Consider the following 23719-nt stretch of genomic DNA (forward strand, 5'->3'; position numbering starts at 1 on the left):
CAATGGGCAAGTAGAAAGAATTAACCAGGTCCTGGGTGACTATTTACGGCATTTTGTTTCCTCCCGCCAGGATGACTGGGCAGATCTTCTACCATGGGCCGAATTCTCGTACAACTTCAGAGTCTCTGAATCTTCTTCCAAATCCCCATTTTTCGTGGTGTACGGCCGTCACCCTCTTCCCCCCCTCCCTACTCCCTTGCCCTCTGTCTTGCCCGCTGTGGATGAAGTAACTCGTGATCTTTCCACCATATGGAAAGAGACCCAAAATTCTCTCTTACAGGCTTCTTCTCGCATGAAAAAGTTTGCCGATAAGAAAAGAAGAGCTCCCCCCATTTTTTCTCCCGGAGACAAGGTATGGCTCTCCGCTAAATATGTCCGCTTCCGTGTCCCCAGCTACAAATTGGGACCACGCTATCTGGGTCCTTTCAAAATCTTGTGCCGAATTAATCCTGTCTCTTACAAACTTCTTCTTCCTCCTTCCCTTCGTATTCCTAATGCCTTTCATGTCTCTCTTCTTAAACCACTCATCATCAACCGTTTCTCTCCCAAACTTGTTTCTCCCACTCCTGTTTCCGGTTCCTCTGACATCTTCTCCGTAAAGGAGATACTGGCCTCCAAGAAGGTCAGAGGGAAAACTTTTTTTTTGGTTGATTGGGAGGGCTGTGGTCCTGAAGAGAGATCCTGGGAACCTGAGGACAATATCCTAGACAAAAGTCTGGTCCTCAGGTTCTCAGGCTCCAAGAAGAAGGGGAGACTCAAGGGGGGGGTACTGTTACGCCGAGCGCTCCGGATCCCCGCTCCTCCCCGGAGCGCTCGCAACATCCTCGCTACTGCAGCGCCCCGGTCAGATCCACTGACCGGGTGCGCTGCGATACCGCCTCCAGCCGGGATGCGATTCGCGATGCGGGTGGCGCCCGCTCGCGATGCGCACCCCGGCTCCCGTACCTGACTCGCTCTTTGTCGGTCCTGTCCCGGCGCGCGGCCCCGCTCCCTAGGGCGCGCGCGCGCCGGGTCTCTGCGATTTAAAGGGCCACTGCGCCCCTGATTGGCGCAGTTGTTCTAATTAGTGTGTTCACCTGTGCACTCCCTATGTATACCTCACTTCCCCTGCACTCCCTCGCCGGATCTTGTTGCCATCGTGCCAGTGAAAGCGTTTCCTTGTGTGTTCCTAGCCTGTGTTCCAGACCTCCTGCCGTTGCCCCTGACTACGATCCTTGCTGCCTGCCCCGACCTTCTGCTACGTCCGACCTTGCTCTTGTCTACTCCCTTGTACCGCGCCTATCTTCAGCAGTCAGAGAGGTTGAGTCGTTGCTAGTGGATACGACCTGGTTACTACCGCCGCTGCAAGACCATCCCGCTTTGCGGCGGGCTCTGGTGAAAACCAGTAGTGACTTAGAACCGGTCCACTAGCACGGTCCACGCCAATCCCTCTCTGGCACAGAGGATCCACCTCTTGCCAGCCGAATCGTGACAGCTGTTATAAAATATGAAAGAAACAATCTGATTGGTTGCTAGGGGCAACTGCACCACTCTTCCTCTACACAGGTTTTGATATATCTCCCCTTCATTGTCCATTTCAGCCATATTTTTTTTTACCCCAAAACAGATGTAGATATCAAAATTCATCCTATTGATTTCAATAAAGCTGACAGTGTCTAGTATTATTTATTTCAGGGGGGGGGCAAGTGTATAATATTTTTATGTCATTGGGCACAGTGTATTCTATTATTTATTTCAGGGCACACAGTGTAGAGCATTTTTTTCCCCAGTGGGCACAGTGTATTATTTCAGAGGGAATAGTGTATTGTATTATTTATTTGTGGAACATGTTGTACAGTATTATTTATTTCAGGGGGCACAGTGTAATATATAATTTATTTCAGAGGGCACAGTCTATTCTATTATTTATTTCAGGGGGCAACGTGTATTATATAATTTATTTCAGAGGGCACAGGGTTTTCTATTATTTCTTTTAGGGAGCACAGTGTATTTTATTATTTATTTCAGGGGGCACAGTATATTCTATTTTTATTTCAAGGGGCACAGTGTGTTCTGTTATGTATTTAAAATTTTCAATGGGCACAGTGTATTCTATTATTTATTTCAGGGGCAAAGAGTATTCTATTATTTATTTCAGGGGGCACAGTGTATTCTATTATTTATTTCAGGGGCGCAGTGTATTCTATTATTTATTTCAGGGGGCACAGTATATTCTATTTTTTTTCAGGGGACACAGTGTATTCTATTATTTATTTCAGGGGCGCAGTGTATTCTATTATTTATTTCAGGGGGCACAGTGTATTCTATTATTTATTTCAGGGCACACAGTGTAGAGCATGTTTTTCCCCAGTGGGCACAGTGTATTATTTCAGAGGGAATAGTGTATTGTATTATTTATTTGTGGAACATGTTGTACAGTATTATTTATTTCAGGGGGCACAGTGTATTATATAATTTATTTCAGAGGGCACAGTCTATTCTATTATTTATTTCAGGGGGCAACGTGTATTATATAATTTATTTCAGAGGGCACATGGTTTTCTATTATTTCTTTTAGGGAGCACAGTGTATTTTATTATTTATTTCAGGGGGCACAGTATATTCTATTTTTATTTCAAGGGGCACAGTGTGTTCTGTTATGTATTTCAAATTTTCAATGGGCACAGTGTATTCTATTATTTATTTCAGGGGCACAGAGTATTCTATTATTTATTTCAGGGGGCACAGTGTATTCTATTATTTATTTCAGGGGCGCAGTGTATTCTATTATTTATTTCAGGGGGCACAGTATATTCTATTTTTTTCAGGGGACACAGTGTATTCTATTATTTATTTCAGGGGCGCAGTGTATTCTATTATTTATTTCAGGGGGCACAGTGTATTCTATTATTTATTTCAGGGGGCACAGTGTATTCTATTATTTATTTCAGGGGGCACAGTGTATTCTATTATTTATTTCAGGGGGCACAGTATATTCTATTTTTATTTCAGGGGGCAGAGTGTTTTCTATTATCTATTTCAATGGGCTCAGTGTATTCTATTATTTATTTCAGGGGGCGCAGTGTATTCTATTATTTATTTCAGGGGCACAGTGTATTCTATTATTTATTTCAGGGGGCACAGTGTATTCTATTATTTATTTCAGGGGGCAGAGTGTATTCTATTATTTATTTCAGGGGGCACAGTGCATTCTATTTATTTCAAGGGTGCAGTGTATTCTATTATTTATTTCAGGGGGCACAGAATATTCTATTTTTATTTCAGGGGCAGAGAATGTTCTACTATCTATTTAATTGGGCACAGTGTATTCTATTATTTATTTCAGGGGGCACAGTGCATTCTATTATTTATTTCAAGGGCACCGTGTATTCTATTATTTATTTCAGTGGGCACAGTGTATTCTATTATTTATTTCAAGGGCAGAGTGTGTTCTATTATTTATTTCAAGGGCACCGTGCATTCTATTATTTATTTCAAGGGCGCAGTGTATTCTATTTATTTCTGGGGTGCAATGTATTCTATTATTTATTTAAGGGGGCACAGTGTGTTCTGTTATGTATTTCAATGGGCACAGTGTATTCTATTATTTATTTCAAGGGTGCAGTGTATTCTATTATTTATTTCAGGGGCACAGTGTATTCTATTATTTATTTCAGGGGGCACAGTATATTCTATTTTTATTTCAGGGGGCAGAGTGTGTTCTATTATCTATTTCAATGGGCTCAGTGTATTCTATTATTTATTTCAAGGGCGCAGTGTATTCTATTATTTATTTCAATGGGCACAGTGTATTCTATTATTTATTTCAGGGGGCACAGTGTATTATATTATTTATTTCAGGGGCACAGTGTATTATATTATTTATTTCAGGGGGCGCAGTGTATTCTATTATTTATTTCAGGGGCACAGTGTATTCTATTATTTATTTCAGGGGGCACAGTGTATTCTATTATTTATTTCAGGGGGCAGAGTGTATTCTATTATTTATTTCAGGGGGCACAGTGCATTCTATTTATTTCAAGGGTGCAGTGTATTCTATTATTTATTTCAGGGGGCACAGAATATTCTATTTTTATTTCAGGGGCAGAGAATGTTCTACTATCTATTTAATTGGGCACAGTGTATTCTATTATTTATTTCAGGGGGCACAGTGCATTCTATTATTTATTTCAAGGGCACCGTGTATTCTATTATTTATTTCAGTGGGCACAGTGTATTCTATTATTTATTTCAAGGGCAGAGTGTGTTCTATTATTTATTTCAAGGGCACCGTGCATTCTATTATTTATTTCAAGGGCGCAGTGTATTCTATTTATTTCTGGGGTGCAATGTATTCTATTATTTATTTAAGGGGGCACAGTGTGTTCTGTTATGTATTTCAATGGGCACAGTGTATTCTATTATTTATTTCAAGGGTGCAGTGTATTCTATTATTTATTTCAGGGGCACAGTGTATTCTATTATTTATTTCAGGGGGCACAGTATATTCTATTTTTATTTCAGGGGGCAGAGTGTGTTCTATTATCTATTTCAATGGGCTCAGTGTATTCTATTATTTATTTCAAGGGCGCAGTGTATTCTATTATTTATTTCAATGGGCACAGTGTATTGTATTATTTATTTCAGGGGGCACAGTGTATTATATTATTTATTTCAGGGGCACAGTGTATTATTTTATTTATTTCATATTTCAGGGGGCGCAGTGTATTCTTTTATTTATTTCAGGGGCGCAGTGTATTCTATTATTTATTTCAGGGGCACAGTGTATTCTATTATTTATTTCAGGGGCACAGTGTATTCTATTATTTATTTCAAGGGGACAATGAATAGCATTATTTATTCCAGGGGACACAGCTTATTGTATAATTTAGTTCAGGGGGCACAGTGTATAGCCCAATTTGTTTCAGAGGGCATAGTGTATTTTAATATTTTAGGAGGCACTGTATATAGTATTATTTCTTTCAGGGGAATGCAGTGTGTATTGTATCATATATTCCAGGATATTTATAGTATTACGTATTCCAAGGGTACAGTGTATAGCATTATTTATTCCAGGGGTATAGTGTATCTAATTATACATTTTCTTTAGGGGTACAGTGTATAGTATTATTTATTTCAGGGGCATAGTGTATCTAATTATACATTTTCTTTAGGGGTACAGTGTATAGTATTATTTATTCTAGGTTGCATAGTGCATAGCATTATTTATTCTAGAAGTACAGTGTATAGTATTATTTATTTCAGGTGAATAATGTACAGTATTATTTATTCCAGGGGGGCAATATACTATATTATAATTTTAGTGTTTTCAGGAGGCACACCATGTCACTATTATATTCAATATAACATTGGGTATTATAGTAATGGGGCAGAGTATGGTAGTATCGTTATCATAGGTAACAGTGTGTTGGTATAAGACAAGCATATGTCAGTATGGAGATTGTGACAAGCATTTATTATATTAGTGCAGTTGGCGCCTGATGTAATGTAATATAATAGTTACCTTGCTGCATGGTGCCACCCAGTAAACCATTGCAAGAAACGGCAATCCAACCGCTACAGCCAGAACTACCAGAAACTTTACTGCTGTAGTTTGTTGCCGTAAGCCTGATATATTTTCATACCAGATGGAGAGAAGCTGCTGCTGGCAATTGGGATGAGCCACAAACTGAAAAAAATAAAATAATAAAAAATATTTATATTACTAAAACAAGAAATTGTAATGTCTTTATTGCCTCCAATTTGGCAACTTCCTAAATTCCCAAATACTTGTAGTGATGTCATATCCATCAGATGAAGATATTCAGAAGGCCAATTACAGTCGTGACCATGTGTTCACCATGACATGCAGGAAATGATATGACAGAGGTTTATAACGCGTTTCGGGTACAGGGACCCTTCGTCAGACCGTCATCGCTGATCTGACAAAGGTTCCCTGTACCCGAAACGCGTTATTGGTTAATAAATTCTTTTGGACATGATTTTTATACTCAACATCAATGCAGCGCCTACTGAGGGGTCTATTTCCTACTTTCTTCCCATGCAAAATGGTAGTAAGGTTCATGTGAAGAATGAGAAAAGACAACTTGGCCCAATACTATGAGACGGCAAAACAGACCTTAAAAGGGGGACTCTGGAGGGGAAAAAAATTTGAAATCAACTGGTGTTCGAAAATTATGCCTATTAAAAAATCTTAAACCTTCCAGTATTTATCAGCTGCTGTATGCTCTAGAGGAAGTTGTGTAGTTCTTTCCAGTCTGACCACTGTTCACTGCTGACACCTCTGTCCGTGTCAGGAACTGTCCAGAGCAGGAGAGGTTTGCTATTTGTTCCTGCTCTAGACAGTTCCTGACACGGACAGAGGTGTCAGCAGAGAGCACTGTGGTCAGACTGGAAAGAACTGCACATCTTCCTCTGCAGCATACAGCAGCTGATAAGTACTGGAAGGATTAGGATTTTTATATAGAAGTAATTTACAAATCTGCATAACTTTCTGGCACCGGTTGATTTAAATAAATAAATAAATAAAAAATTCCTCCGGAGTACGCCTTTGACCTGCTTACAAGACCATCAGTTACCATGATTAAAGGTTTTATCCAGTAATAGAAAACCAGAGCTAATTGTTTTCACAAACAGCGACACCTCATCCTCAGGTTGTGTGTGGTATTACAACTTGTCTCCATTCACGTCAGCGGAACTGACCTGCAATACCACACCCAACCTGAGGACAGGCATGGCACTGTTTTTGGAAGAAACTAATGATAATTTTTCTAGCATGTTTACACAATATTTGCTGTATAAATGTGTGAAGTGAAGTGGTCCTACCTTTTTAACTTCATACTTAATCGCGAGCTTTAGTCGGCAGAGGCTCGGCCGGTCGCCAGCTTCAACAGAGCTGTGGTTCGTGTCTACATCACCATTTAATATTGCTTCCACCTCCTCCGTATTTCTGCATAAATCAAGAAGTCCAACAACAAAGTCCTTGCATTGCATAGACAATTTTTTGTAGTCATTCTAAAAAACACGTAAAACACATTGGAGAAGTGACTATAAATAGTCCAAACATGCAAAGAAAGAAGGGAGACTCCTCATAGGTTCCTGCCATCCTGTGTGTCCGATCCTTCAAAAGGGTTCAATCAAAAGTAGCTTTTTTTTTAAATTATATTTAGTAGTGTTAGCTCTGCTTTTTGCCTTTTTTTTTTTTTTGTGTGTTATGGCAACTATGCCCAGGGTAAAAGTGGGTAGTTTAAGAACTTGGCCTCCATAAAATTACGGTAGATAGAGGTAGCAGAGTAGTTTTAAAATGATACTAAAAATGTAAAAAATAATATATATATATATATATATATATATATATATATATATATATATATATGGCACTCAATGCCAGGAACCCTATGAAAAGGCCCATATTCTCATGCAATTTATTTTTAATTAAATATCCAAACAAACAAATATTAGGATCCACTGCTGTCACACCACGCCCCCTCCATTCATGTCTATGGGAGGGGGCGTGACGGCCGTCACGCCCCCTCCCCTAGACATGAATGGAGGGACGTGGCGTGACGTCACGTCCCCAGTTCCGGAAACGTCCCCAGTCACGTCCCCAGTTCCGGAGATTTCCGAAACTGGAGATTCAGCACCCGCATAGAATGCAGGCGCTGCAGGGAGATTGCGGGGGGTCTCAGCAATGTGCCCCCCCCTCCCGAACTTCTCGGCTCGGCAGTTGATGACTTTTCCTGCATAAATAAGTTCAGATTTCCGGTTCTCCGGTGGGCTGGAAAAGGTGGATACATTCCTAGGAAAGAGTCTCCTAGGACTGTATCCACCTTTTCCAGCCCATGGGAGCACCGGAAAGCTGAACTAATTTATGCAGGAAAAGTCAGCAACTGCCGAGCCGAGAAGTTCGTGACGAATCGAATTTACTGTAAGTTCGCTCATCTCTAGTTTTGACAAGTCCCCTATGACATCTAAAAAAAATCGGCAATACATAGATGAGATGTAGCTGTTGGCTGCTACAACACATGATAGTCATAACTTATTTGATAAATAATAAATGATAAAATACAATGATAAAATATAATAAAATAAGTTGAAAAAATATCATGATAAAATATAATCATAAAATAAGTAGAATAATCACAATCATAAAATAAGTTGAGATAAGACTAAACTAAAACTACTGCGGTAAAATGAGTAATTTCCTTGGAAAGTACAATTGGTGGCGCAGAAAATTAGCCCTCATATGGGTCTGTAGGTAGAAAATTGGAAATGTTATGATTATTAGAAGATGAGGAGGAAAAAACTAAGGTGTGAAAATAAAAAGTCCTAAATGGATTATACACAGTATTTTGTTTTTTGTTTTTTTTGTGCTCTTTTTATATTTACAGGAAGTTGCTGCTTCATTTATTAGGCGCATAAGAAGCTATAATCGCCCTTACTACCCGAGAAGTAATTAAATGCTGATCCGACCATAACAGATAATACTTTGAGAATTCCAATGCTAACATTAAACAGTTGTTTGCATAATGATGAAGTACTTTGTGTCGGGCAAATTGCTTCTTATCATCTTTGAGTAGGTGACTTAAGACTCATATATAAACCTCCAACAAACTTCATCCTCTTGGCTGTGACGCCTTCTGCTCGCTGAGGATTTTGTATTGCATAAAAAGACGTAATGATTGACCCACAATGCAATAGACCGAGGCACCGCACGCACTCATAATATATGGACGGGCATAGACCCTGGCATGCGGAATGATGTATTTTCAAGCGAAATCGAGACGCATCTGAGAACAATCTGCTATTAACCCCTTGAGGACATAGACAATTATTTGTTTCCCTTTTTCTTTCTTCCTCCCCGCTTTTCAAGAGACAAACTCTTTTATTTTTTCATCCACAGACCCATATAAGGGTTATTTTTTTTTTTTTTTTTTTTTTGCGGGGCCAATTGTACTTTGCAATGAGATCTTTTGTTATACCATAAAATGTATGGCTGGCACTAAAAATATTTAATTTTTTATAAATATAGATATAAATATTTATATACCTATGGGATCAGGATATATATTAGTTATACACCTCTCCTCTAGCTCTGTCTGTATACTGCTGCTATCTCTATGGGGAAGCATATATAGTAGATATATACTTCCCCTCCAGCTCTATCTATACACTGCTCCTGTTATCACTATGGGGTCAGCATATATAGTAGTTATATACCTTCCCTCCAGCTCTGTCTGTACACTGCTGCTGTTATCTCTATGGCATCTGGATATATAGTAGTTATACACCTCCCCTCTAGCTGTCTGTATACTGCTGCTATTTCTATGGGGTCAGCATATATATATATATATATATATATATATATATATATATATATACCTCCCCTCCAGCTCTATCTGTATACTGCTCCTGCTATCTCTATAGGGTCAGCATATATATAGTAGATATATACCTCCCCTCCAGGTCTATCTGTATACTGCTGCTGTTATCTCTATGGCATCTGGATATATAGTAGTTATACACCTCCCCTCTAGCTGTCTGAATACTGCTGCTATTTCTATGGGGTCAGCATATATATATATATATATATATATATATATATATATATATATATATATATATTGTAGGTATATACCTCCCCTCCAGCTCTATCTATATACTGCTCCTGCTATCTCTATAGGGTCAGCATATATATAGTAGATATATACATCCCCTCCAGATCTATCTGTATACTGCTGCTGTTATCTCTATGGCATCTGGATATATAGTAGTTATACACCTCCCCTCTAGCTGTCTGAATACTGCTGCTATTTCTATGGGGTCAGCATATATATATAGTAGATATATACCTCCCCTCTAGCTCTATCTCTATACTGCTCCTGCTATCTCTATAGGGTCAGCATATAAATAGTAGATATATACCTCCCCTCCAGCTCTATCTGTATACTGCTGCTTTTATCTCTATGGGATCAAGTTATATAGTAGATATATATTTTCCCTCCATCTCTATCTTTTTTTCAAGCAAGGTCAGAACCTTTTTTATTAAGTAGGAATTGGCAAAATGTTATTCTTACTAAACAAGTATTGTTGTCACTTGAATTCAGCGTATACTAACATCTGATAAACTATCTAGAAATTGATCATCTACACTGACAACACAGTATTTAGAGGAAACAGGACTCACAAGCTTTGTCTATAGGAGCGTGGGGATAGTGGGGATATAGGACTCACATCCTTTCTCTGTAAGTGGGTGGGGGATACAGGACTCACAGGCTTTCTCTGTTAGTGGGTGGGGGATACAGGCCTCACATCCTTTCTCTGTACGTGGGTGGGGGATACAGGACTCACATCCTTTCTCTGTAAGTGGGTGGGGGATACAGGCCTCACATCCTTTCTCTGTAAGTGGGTGGGGGATACAGGACTCACAGGCTTTCTCTGTTAGTGGGTGGGGGGTACAGGCCTCACATCCTTTCTCTGTAAGTGGGTGGGGGATACAGGACTCACATCCTTTCTCTGTAAGTGGGTGGGGGATACAGGACTCACATCCTTTCTCTGTAAGTGGGTGGGGGATACAGGCCTCACATCCTTTCTCTGTAAGTGGGTGGGGGATACAGGACTCACATCCTTTCTCTGTAAGTGGGTGGGGGATACAGGCCTCACATCCTTTCTCTGTAAGTGGGTGGGGGATACAGGACTCACATCCTTTCTCTGTAAGTGGGTGGGGGATACAGGCCTCACATCCTTTCTCTGTAAGTGGGTGGGGGATACAGGACTCACATCCTTTCTCTGTAAGTGGGTGGGGGATACAGGCCTCACATCCTTTCTCTGTAAGTGGGTGGGGGATACAGGACTCACATCCTTTCTCTGTAAGTGGGTGGGGGATACAGGACTCACAGGCTTTCTCTGTAAGTGGGTGGGGATACAGGACTCACAGGCTTTCTCTGTAAGTGGGTGGGGGATACAGGACTCACATCCTTTCTCTGTAAGTGGGTGGGGGATACAGGACTCACATCCTTTCTCTGTAAGTGGGTGGGGGATACAGGACTCACAGGCTTTCTCTATATGTTGTTGGCTGATGCAGGACTCATGGGCTTCTCTATAAGAATTTGGAGAAAACTTGGCCCACAGGCTTTCTCTATAAGTGGGCAGGGGAAGCAGGAATCACAGGCTTTCTGTATAAATGCCGGCAAAAATTTAAGGAAATGTATCACCCAGATTTTTTTCTTCTGATTAGAGACAGATACTGAAACATTTTCATTTGTTTCTAATCTGTACCTATTTTCTGATTGCATTTTTTTTATTTAAATGAGCACTGTCAGATCCAAAAAGTTTTTATATGTTGTCAATGATGGAAATGAAAGACCTTTTGTTTTATGGTCGTTTAAATATTTTTTATTATTTATAAAAAAAATAAAACACTAGGGGTCCCCATACCTACTGGGACACTAACCAGTCCTGCAGCAGCATCAGGCTTGTCCATGAGACGTGGTCAAGAGATGACTCATGGATAAGGCTGCATGAGCAGACACACCAATCACATCCCACCACCATAAAGGGAGGGACACGCCCCCTCCCACCACACACCAATCACCTTCCACCACCACAAAGGAGGGACAAGCCCCCTCCCACCACACCCCAATCACCTCCCACCACCACAAGGGAGGGACACGCCCCCTCCCACTAAACACCAATCACCTTCCACCACCACAAGGGAGGGACATGCCCCCTCCCACCACACCCCAATCACCTCCCACCACCACAATGGAGGGACACGCCCCCTCCCACTACACCCCAATCACCTCCCACCACCACAAGGGAGGGACACGCCCCCTCCCATTAAACACCAATCACCTTCCACCACCACAAGGGAGGGACACGCCCCCTTCCCCTGAGAGGATTTCTAACACTGTGAGGTAATGAAAAGAGGGATTTTTATAATAAATATAGGTGATAGAGGAATAAAAAATGATGTACATAGTCAGGATTAGGTACTGAGTAACACTTTTTTTTGTGGGATCTGACAGATACACTTTATTTTTTTGTACATTACTATGGGGGCAGCCATCTTTCCTGAGCCTTTTTTAACAGCAAAGATATGCTTTACAGCTCAGCCCCATGGTCATAAGCAACAATAGACAGGAGTTGTCCCATTGACATGAATAGGAAAGGCTACTGAACATACTCGGCTACTGAACCTTTGTAGAGGTCATTTCACAGAGAACTGAAACAAAAGACAGACAGCGCTCCATAGTGTATTAACCAAGGGATGTACAAGGGAGGATAAGACACAATGCACGCTTACCCCAGGAGGTTACACTCCACCATGTGCAACCATGGTATAAAGCATGAAATAATGAATGAATGCAGCCCTTCCACGTCCAATAGTGTAATCATGCATAGGAGCCTCCAAGGTTCGACAGGATAGCAAGGCGCTGGTCAGCGCCTTGCTATCCCGTCGAACCTTGGAGGCTCCTATGCATGATTTCACAGAGAAGGAAAGGCTGAGTTGTGAGGTCCATGCATTGTCTTCTCTATCTACTGGTGTCACCTTTCACTGTGATGTTGTACAGATCACTCCACAGCAGCCTCCTCCTTATCATCACAGATAAATCAGAATCTCAGCTTAGTTTTAGGCCTGGTGGCCAGAATGGAAACTGCAAGATTTTAGGATCCATTTAAAATATTGATAGTAAAAATGTGAAAAAAAAATCCCCAAAAATTTGAGAAAAAAATCCCCAAAAATTCTTAAAAATATGATTAACATAAAAACATGATTTAAATAGGTAATTTTTCTGATGACACATTCCCATTAAACAGCTTTTCACATGAAAATACTAGATTAAGACATAGAAAGCTATATTCCTCCAAGTTCAGCAATTTCACCTCTATACTATGCTGCCCTTAGATAGAAGACCTGATAGATCCACTTTAATGAACCAAAGCAAATATGGCTAGCCTTATTACAAGTAGACATCAATGAGTCTAAAAACAATATATATGTTTATCCATGGGACATATAGCCTGTCCAATGGTGCACACAAGATCTTTTCATTTAAAGGGGTTATCCAGGAAAAAACTTTTTATATATATCAACTGGCTCCAGAAAGTTAAACAGATTTGTAAATTGCTTCTATTACAAAATCTTAATCCTTTCAGTACTTATGAGCTTCTGAAGTTAAGGTTATTCTTTTCTGTCTAAGTGCTCTCTGATGACACATGTCTCGGGAACCACCCAGTTTAGAAGCAAATCCCCATAGCAAACCTCTTCTAAACTGGGTGTTTCCTGAGACACATGTCATCAGAGAGCACTTAGACAGAAAAGAACAACCTTAACTTCAGAAGCTCTTAAGTACTGAAAGGATTAAGATTTTTTAATAGAAGTAATTTACAAATTTGTTTAACTTTCTGGAGCCAGTTGATATATAAAAAAAAGTTTTTTCCTGGATAACCCCTTTAAGGTTGTTCTTTTCTGTCTAAGTGCTCTCTGATGACACGTGTCTCGGGAACCCCCCAGTGAAGAAGAGGTTTGCTATTGGGATTTTGCTTCTAAACTGGGTGGTTCCCAAGACACGTGCCATTAGAGAGCACTTAGACAGAAAAGGACAACCTTAACTTCAGAAGCTCATAAGTACTGAAAGGATTAAGATTTTTTAATAGAAGTAATTTACAAATCTGTTTAACTTTCTGGAGACAGTTGATATATATAAAAAAGGTTTTTTCCTGGCTAGCCCCTTTAAGGGTAATGGTAAATAGGGTCTGAGCACACAACTGCATACCGCCATACAGAGAAATCATCAAATGACCATAGAGATGATGTTGTGTCATGTTGTCTCCATAGAGTTCCATGCAAAATGTATCACGTGACATAGATATGTCACATATTTTTGAGGGTATCCCACAACCTCCACTTCTTACCCCCTTTGCTCTCTATACCCACTAGTGCTTGCATTTTGTTTGCTAGTAGTATTCATTTCATTATTCGCAATACAGTGAAACCTCTTTGAGAAGACCACCCAAAATGACAAAAAGTGTTCTTTCATTGAATGGTCTTCTCAGTGAACATATCCACTATGCATAGTCTATGGTGGACTAAAAATTCATCACACTAAATCTGGTTTGGATAGAGGGGTGGTCTATGGTGAAGGTTTCACTGTATATTGGAAATGTAATTGTAGACAATTGAGTCCCATTCAATATGATAGCATATCCATGAGTATATACCCACCTTGAATTCTTTTTCTATATTTGCTAATACGGCCAGCTCATTGCTGAGCTCTAATGCAGTCATAACAGGATCTTCACTAGACAACGATAGATATGCTGGACTTGCAAGACCTTTATAAGCATTAATCCTGGACCTGGAATGGCTAAAAGAGTCATGTTTTTGTTTTTCACTACATTCATTGCATTTACAAAAATAGTCATGAGGCCTCTCAATCCTGGCCCCTTTTCTTAGAAGTGTATGAACAATCTCATATTCCTGGCAGTGAGCGGCCAAAATAATGGGAGTGATGTCTTGAGAGAACCTTGTTCCATCTTCATCGTAGGCATAGAAGTCATCATGTTGGAATTCAGCTTGACTTGGACTTGTGGTGAGCCGTTTCCCTTCAGCAAATGATGGGTGTCCCAGTATGGCCTCTACTATCCGCACATATCCTTTGCTGATGGCTAGAAGCAAGGCATCCCCAATCCGGGCCAAATTCTCTTTCTTAAGTAAAAGTTCTGTAATCTCCAAGTGCTCATTGGCGACAGCCAATTGCAAAGCGTTTTGACCCATGTAATCCACACAGTTGACATTTAAAGTGTGACACTCCTCCATCATTTTTCTTATTACAGGGATGTTACCATATTCTGCTGCATCCAGAAACCTCTCTTCCTCTGCTGTAAGGCTGGTGGAGCGGTCATTAAACATATAGGCTGGTCCTCTGTTGGTTTGCCTTCTCCCCTTCTCCCGGAGTAGTGTTTGCCGTCTATGAGATATCTTACTATCTGTGGCACGCCTGTGAAGAACAAAAAGAAAATTATTAACCAAGTAAAAAAATTGACAACCAGAGGAGCACCTACCATAGAAGCAATATTAGAAGTAGAGCAGGAAAAAACCCTCAGGTATGGCGCTGCAGACTCTTGTAGACAGATGAGGAGGATGCCATTAAAAAAAACAATAAAATGGACAAGATTACGCGTTTCGGGAGGATCCCTCCCTTCCTCAGATCAGGATCTGAGGAAGGGAGGGATCCTCCCAAAACGCGTAATCTTGTCCATTTTATAGTTTTTTTAATGGCATCCGCCTCATCTGTCTACAAGAGTCTGCAGCGCCATACCTGAGGGTTTTTTCCTGCTCTACTTCTAATATTGACTCCCAGGACGACTTGTTTCCTCCTGCAACCCATCGGCATAGCAGCGACTCGTACTACAGTACCCAGATTATATCGTGGGTGATATGCTTTTTTGCATAGATCTCAAGGTGAGCGGCCATCTATAAGCCCCGTGGGGTTGCCCCCCCCCCCACCCACCACCCGACCTATTGAGGGGAAATACACGAGGCGCCGTCCGTTGGTCCTTTCTTTTCTTTACTCTACAGATACCATAGAAGCAGGGCTCTAAATCTGGCCAAACATATAAAATAGCTATAATCACAGAAGAGAAGAAGAATCCGGCACTGTCTCTTTGAAACTAATGCATAATACATAATGGAATCAGTGTTTGGCAGTCAAATTAATCCTGTGAGTGGTGCTAGTGTTCAGCAGCCAAATAAATCCTGTGGGTGGTGCTACACGCTAGACAGTACAGAGAGTACTCACCCAGAAGATCCAAGACGGTGCAGCTTGTCAGGTCACGGTCAGGCGACATAGGAGCGGGGAGGCGGAAGGTGGAAAGGGGGGAATCAGGTGTCGGGCCACAGCCGTATTGCACCTTGTGGTGCTTCGTCAGGCCCCTGCATCGCAGGGGCCTGACGAAGCACCACAAGGTGTGATATGGCTGTGGCCCGACACCTGATTCCCCTTGTTCCACCTCCTGCCTTCCCGCTCCTACGTCGCCTGACCGTGACCTGACAAGCTGCACCGTCTTGGACCTTCTGGGTGAGTTGCTCCGCTCCCATCTTTTTGTGATTTCATATAAAATAGCTGTTGGTCGATCGCTGATTTGGCTAACAGTTAACTCTCTTACATAGTATAGATAACTATGGTACTACACACTGGAAAGGGATGGTACTTAGTAGTAGGATTGGTCAACTACAGTAGTAACAGCTTGAAGAGAAACCATTACACCCCAAGTTACATGAAGAATACATCACACATAAAGCCTTTTTTTTTTTTTTTTTTTAAGAAGCGCTTAAAGGGGTACCAAAATAATGGTATATAACTGTGATCTATGTTCTACTATTTTACTAATCTCCATATTGGTGTCACATTAAAGGGGTAAACTTTTTTTTTTAATCAACTGGTGCCAGAAAGTTGAACAGATTTGTAAATAACTTTTATTAAAAAATCTTTATCCTTCCAGTACTTTTTAGCAGCTGTATGCTACAGAGGAGATTCTATACTTTTTGATTTTCTTTTTTGTCTTGTCCACAGTGCTCTCTGCTGACACCTGCTGCCTGTGTCAGGAAATGTCCAGAGCAGCATAGTTTTGCTATGGGGATTATCTCGCGCTCTGGACAGTTCCTGATACGGACATCAGGTGTCAGCAGAGAGCACTGTGGACAAGACAAAAAAGAAAATCAAAAAGTACAGAGAGCCCCCGACATACCATGGCCCCGACATACGATAATTTCAATATGCAATGGCCTCTCAGGGGCTAGCGTGGCAGCTACTGTGATCTGTCGTTTATGCCGTGATGCCACAATAAACTGAGCAAGATCCTTATGATATAGTGGTGAGTGCCATGTTTGCATGTTTTTGGAATTATGTTACTTTTCTAACAGAATCATTCCCATTTTGACACCACCCCAGAAATGCCATCAACCAGGGGTTCCATGTTGATCAGGGGGGACATTATATTGTAAACGTAAAACCCTAAAATGAATGTATGCTATTCAGAGAATTAAGTATAAAATATATATTTAAAAAATCATTCAGTTATAAGTGATAGAATTTGAAACCTGATTTATCCTAAGCCTTTTAAATGGGCACTATCATTAACACTATTTTTTGCTATTGCACTCCTTATGGTAAATATAAAATATTTCTAATGTACTTTGTTTTAAAAAAAAAAAAAAAAAAGTTTTCTATATTTTATTTGTGTTTAAAAAAAGCTGCCACTAGGTGTCTTCCTACTTGTCCAGAGCACATTTCCCACCATCTCTTGCACAGACTTTGGAATCCTGCTGGCCTGGCAGAAGTCCAAAATCAGGAAATGCAGTCTGGAGTGCTGAGGGGAGGGGGGGTGCAGCCTTAGACAATCATAGCTCATCTCACACTGAACTGCTCTAGGCTGTGTGTAGCAATGTAAGGGAGGAAGTTCTCCCCTAAACGGCTTCAGATGATGTCACGCCTACTGGGTAATGCCCCTTCCCTGTCTGTGAATCCAACTGAGACTGAGCAGAAAATAAAGAGCAATATCAAGGTAGAAGAATAAAAAATAATAAAAATAAAGGCAGGGAGTGGTTTATCATGATGGGAGCAGTGAACTGGAAGGATTATAAAGTTTAACAAGATCATGAGAGAGATTCTTTAAATTAGCATTGCCCACAACTGCAGAATAAATTAGACACAATGGGGCAGATTTAGACCTGCTGATTTTGCAAACTAACTTTGTTATTTCATTTTTTTCTTTCTTTTGATGGATTAAATAAACAAAAAAATTAGCAAAAATTCACAAAACTAACGAAAATATGAACATGTCAGATCTGGGGAACACATATAGAATACATGTTGACACTTCTGTGGAATTTCTTTCTCATTTTAACAAGTCCTAGAAGGTTTGATTGATGGAGACAAGGCATACGGTCCTGCGGATGATTTACAGTCCTATTTGCAACATCTAATTGAAGTCCTTCTGATGCTTTCCAACACTCATTGTCCCCAGACAGTCATCATTGCCATATCAATAGAGCTGCCGTTTGCTAAGAGGACCAGAGCCCTCCATCAGCTATTGACATAAAGGTCTTAGTCCGTTTTAATTAAGTGATATCTTCAGCACTTACCCTGATCCTACAGATATAAGCAATATACAGCACCCAATGGACTCTCATCTTCAAATTTGCATTGTACTGAGTAAGTGAATTTTGTCAAAGGTCATCTGGAATTACTGTCTACAGCCCCTTGTTTAGATTATTGAGCTAAAGTGCCATTATACCATATGCATTTCTGGCAGATGCATCCATCTGCATATCAAGGCATTGAATAGTTAACCATTTATTTGAATGGATACCATGCAATGCTCAAGTACATTGCAGTAGCCATAACAGCTGATCAATAGACCCAACAGGAATGTCCCTATATGCTTCTAGATTTTACAAATAATGCAAGTACTACAAAGGTGCAAAGACTAATTTGATATCAGGAAGGCTTCTGAGGGATCTGCCAAAGATGAGCAGGTGAAAGAGTCCAGTGGTACCGTACATTGAGTGTTTGCTGCTTTGTGCTTGTTTTATATCAATCATTTTCAAAAATGATATCTGGTTCACAAAACTGGTAAACCAAATTGATATGTCATGTATGGTCAAGGATACAGTGTACACTAGATCTCACCCAGGATCCCTGTCCCTACCTAATGTGTAGATGCCCTAAATGGTGACTACACAACTAGAAGACGATCCCTACTCTGAATAAGTGCAGGGACATCACAGGTGAAAACAACAAACTACAACAATACCGTGAGTTCAGGGAGAACAAGTCAGGACACAATGGGTTAACATGCACAGGATACAATACTCACAGGGAGGCAAACAAACAGAAAGGATAGGCAGAAAGCCCGATAAAAAAAGGGAATAAGTCCACAGAGGTACCAAATCAAATAGCAAAGGGTTAACCAAATATCAGAGCCAAACAGAACCAGAACACAGAATCAAATGCAGGATATAGCTAGCTGCAGTGTACAAGTTTTTTCACAAGTAGTGTCTAAGAGGATACTGCTGACTTAAATAGCCAGAGCTAGTAGGTTGTGGACGTAAATGCGACACATCATTGGCAAAAGAAACACCAGATAGGATAGGCCAGGGCATAGCCACTGCAACCAAAAGCTATGCTAAAAAACTGAGAAAATCAAACAGATACACCTCTTACACTATACTCAAATGTATAGTTTCTGCACATCCGCTACTTGATCATTCTAGGTTTATTTCCCTAAGTTTAGAGATAGGCTTCTAAGTTTACACCAGCTGACTTACGGTAATTTGCACAAGAATTTTGCACCAAAATGGTGGCATAAGGGGATGACTTTGCCAAAGCCACCACCCTTTTGAAGACGGGAGACCTGCCAGAAAAGAAGCCTAAAACACATAATAAATGTAGCACAGAGCTAGTATGCCAGTTTTTGGTATAAAGTGTGCCAGAATTCTAGCACATTTTCAATAGTGTCCTCGGATAGAATAGCTACTTTAGATGGAAAACATGAATAAAAACAACTTTGTAAAGGATGATGTCTTGATTTGTCTTCAGTGAAATTTTTACTTGATATAGAGCAGGACTGGCCAAACATTTTTGCTACTTTTGTAGAGCCTGAGATAAAGGGGCTGTTGTGTCAGAGCACGGGGGAATCAGCTGATCGTCCTGGGTCTCACTATGGATAACCCCCTCCCTCCATCACCCGGGCAGAAGCCATGGCCAGTCAGATATTCCTTCTTTAGCAGCCATGGCATGGGAAATGTAATATTAAAATGCCAGCCATTCAGACAAATAGCTTTGACGAGCTCTGCAAAGAACATGTGGCACTTTTACAGAGATACTCACTGTTCTGGCTCAGAGAGTGTGGTCCCAAAGGCAGACATCTTTTCATTTTAGGGCATAAGGAATTATGTAATAGTTTAAATACATAAAGAGAATCAACACGGTAAAGGAGGAGAGCATATTTAAACAAAGAAAAACTACCACAAGAGGAAATAGTTTTATATTAGAGGGGAAAGGTTTCTGCAGTAATATCAGGAAGTATTACTTTACTGATAGAGTAGTGGATGCATGGAATAGCCTTCCTGCAGAAGTGGTAGCTGCAAATACAGTGAAGGAGTTTAAACATGCATGGGATAAGTATAAGGCTATCCTCCATATAAGATAGGGATAGGCATTAGGCTATCCTCCATATAAGATAGGGATAGGCATAAGGCTATCCTCCATATAAGATAGGGACAGCGACTATTCATAGTATTTAGAATATTAAGCAGACTAGATGGCCCAAATGGTTCTTATCTCCCGACACCTTCTATGTCTCTATATGTTTCTAGTCTTTTTTAAAGGAGTATTCCGGGATTTTTAGCTAATGTAGTGTGATGACTCTCTCTTGCTGATAGGTGGATTTGCAGTATAGAGGCAAGGAAACAGTACTTTTCCAATCAAAGTTCAGTGTTTTATTCACACTTGGCAAACAGCAAAAACAGTCTTAGATGCAGTTCAAAGAAAAACTTAACAAAAATCCACCTGTATTCCTTAGGTGTTTGTTCACACATGAGTCCATATCATGCGGCATCAAGCAAGTCATTTCCAGGCCTCACCAGTTTCCAAACTCTCAGGGAAGAACTCCACTTTTAGCTCTCTCTGGCAGTGTGAGCTGCAACTAGCAAATCCCTCTCAGCTGGTGAAGCAGGCTGCCTTTAAGGCCAACAAAAGGTGGCCTAGATTATCGGGAATGATCCCCACCCTACACTTGATCATTCCCAGTAAGAGCCATCCTGGATTGGCCATCCAGCCATACTATGGCCACAGTGTCAGTCTGCATTGCAGCACAGACACTGAATAAATGCCGGCTCTTACTTCCCCAAGGCCAGGAGCCTTGGTGACACATATCGCCCATCAACCACCATGCCTTTCACCTCACCATAGTTTATCATAAATTGTCTGTAACTATATTTAATGGCTGGTCTCACAATTCTTATGTGATCTTTGCCCCAATGTTAATTTTCAACAGCATACAAAATGAGTGTCATCTCAGATTTTCCCAAGTTGCTGTGCGGCCCAAGACATTATATTACAAGTCAGTTGTTAAAGGGGTACTCCGCCCCTAGACATCTTATCCCCTATCCAAAGGATAGGGGATAAGATGTCAGATCGTCGGGGCCCACCCATCATGCCCCCTCCCATAGACTTCCATTGAGGGGGTCGGGGCGTGATGTCACACGGGGGAGGAGTTGTGACGTCACGATCTTCCGTCCCCGTGATTGGGAGGAATTAGCCTCAGAGCATCGAACGCTTCCGGAAGCAGTTACAGGTGGGTGCTGCTTGCTATATTGCGGGGGTCCCCAGCGGCGGGACCCCGGCGATCTGACATGTAATCCCCTATCCTTTGTATAGGGGATAAGATGTCTTGGGGCGGAGTACCCCTTTAAAAGGGACCATGTCTGCTTCAATGGGGGGAGCAACTGCTGGACACAGCACAGCATATTAGGGAGCTCAGGTGTGCTTCAATTGGTTTGATTGGCTGATGTGAGGGAGGGAGGAAAGGGACCGCACACTTACAAACAAGGGATCCTGGGACTTGCAGTTGGAGGAAGAGAACTCCAAAAGGAAATAGCCATTTCACAAAGAGATAGCAGCAGCATTATGGTAATCTCACAACATATCTGTAATGTCCGTTTTATCTGTATTTTTCATTTTTTTTTGCTTTGGGTCCTGTTCAGAAATCTGAACAGTTTCTGCATTTATTCTCCATGGTTTGGGAAGAGTTAACCTTTCTGACTTCAGCACTGGGAGGATATATAAGGCCTCTTCAGGTGCTGGTCTGGTATTTACACCTGTTACTCTGACAGATGTTTGCATTATGTTCACTAAGTCTGTCTGGGCACTTGTATCCCGAGTTTTAACCATGGTTATCTGTCCTGTCTGATATCAAGATTTTAGCCTGCTTTATTTAAGTACCGTACCTCGGGTTTGACTATTCTTGTATTGTTTGTTCTGCTTTGTGTTTCCTGAGTCCTCAATCACACTGTGCATTTTGTCAGTCCTGTTTTGACCCTTGTTTGCTCCTGGATCTCCTAGAATAGAATCCTCTTCTGAGCCTTGTGCTAATCAGTCTTTCTAGAAGTGAGTTAGTCTTGTGTCTGTAACCATGTTTGCTTGTATTTAGGATTTTTGTTTCCTCCTAGGCCAGTATCCTGTTCACACTGTGGAGTGTGCTATCTATCTAGGAGCTAATTTGGCTTTAGTATGTATTGTCCCTCCATGATGGAGTGAGGTGTCCAGAGTGTTCCTTGTTTGGAGTCCAGTGTGAACAGTGCTCTTGATTTCTTGACCCGTTTAGTGTTCTGACATTCAGTTAACCTGTTAACCCCCTGCATCTGCAGGTTTTATATTCTGTAGACTTATCCTCATATCTAGTCTTGTTCATAATATCATATCTGACGTTAATCTTGATCCTAGTTCTGGAACTGTATGTTAGTATGCTATATCCTGCCTGGAATATCTGTATGTAGCTTTGCAGTATTCCTGTTGTGTTTCTGATTTGTTTCCCGACATGTACAGTTTGGTTTGGTTTGTTAGTATGCCCAAGCACTTTAGTGCAGTATGGTCCATCCTCGTGGTTGTAGATCCGTTGTTTAGGACAGGTGGGCAATAGGAAGGGGCAGCAGTTATAGGGACAGGTCGGGCTCACTAACTCTCTTTTCCCTGCCACCCTATCATGACAATAGCCATTTAGCCCTAAGACATGGATCCATCCTAAGCATGTCCATTGTAAGTGCAGGTAAGTACTAAAACCATCTTATGTTAGATAACCCCTTTAAAGACTAGGATAACCCCTTTAAAGGCTAGCCTGTTTATGTGTCCATGCAGATGCTGACTGAGAAAGCTGGCAGAGATCAGGGCACTTCTTTGGCAGGTTTCTTTACACTGAGGACAAGCGGGGCTCTGTACACCTAGGACAGGCGGGGCTCTGTACACCGAGGACAGGCAGGGCCCTGTACACCGAGGACAGGCGGGGCCATGTACACCGAGGACAGGCGGGGCTCTGTACACAGTGTACAGAGTTCCGCTTATCCTCAGTGTACAGAGCCCCGCTTGTCCTCAGTGTACAGAGCCCCGCTTGTCCTCGGAGGACAAGCAGGCCCTGTACACTGAGGACAAGTGGGGCCCTGTATACTGAGGACAGGCGGGGCTCTGTGCACTGAGCCCCGCTTGTCCTCGGAGGACAAGCAGGCCCTGTACACTGAGGACAGGTGGGGCCCTGTACACTGAGGACAGGTGGGGCCCTGTACACTGAGGACAAGCGGGGCTTTGTACACTGAGGACAAGTGGTTCCCTGTACACTGAGGACAAGCGGGGCCCTGTACACTGAGGACAAGCGGGGCCCTGTACACTTAGGACAAGCGAGGCCCTGTACACTGAGGACAAGCGGGGCCCTGTACACTGAGGACAAGCGGGGCCCTGTACACAGAGGACAGGCGGGGCCCTGTACACTGAGGACCAGCAGGGCTCTGTACACAGAGGACAGGCGGGGCTCTGTACACTGAGGACAAGCAGGGCTCTGTGCACTGAGGACAGGTGGGGCTCTGTACACAGTGTACAGAGTTCCGCGTATCCTCAGTGTACAGAGCCCTGCTTGTCCTCAGTGTACAAAGCCCTGCTTGTCC

The 23719-nt window shown here is 41.6% G+C and overlaps 1 protein-coding gene across 6 annotated transcripts in view; it reads right to left on the reverse strand.

The window, feature by feature from the left end:
- The window catches only part of TRPC6 (transient receptor potential cation channel subfamily C member 6), a 227461-nt gene that overhangs the window by 80403 nt on the left and 123339 nt on the right, over positions 1–23719 (reverse strand). For all 6 annotated transcript variants that reach the window (XM_056561538.1, XM_056561536.1, XM_056561533.1 and 3 more), the window contains exons 2-4: positions 14228–15002; positions 6826–7014; positions 5504–5668 (exon numbers count right to left, since the gene is read on the reverse strand). In XM_056561538.1, the coding sequence (XP_056417513.1) occupies positions 5504–5668; positions 6826–7014; positions 14228–14914 (1041 nt within the window). In that variant the 5' untranslated portion in view covers positions 14915–15002. The remainder of the gene's footprint in view (positions 1–5503; positions 5669–6825; positions 7015–14227; positions 15003–23719) is intronic.

Source organism: Hyla sarda, chromosome 2 (genome assembly GCF_029499605.1).
Source record: "Hyla sarda isolate aHylSar1 chromosome 2, aHylSar1.hap1, whole genome shotgun sequence".
Lineage (NCBI taxonomy): Eukaryota > Metazoa > Chordata > Amphibia > Anura > Hylidae > Hyla > Hyla sarda.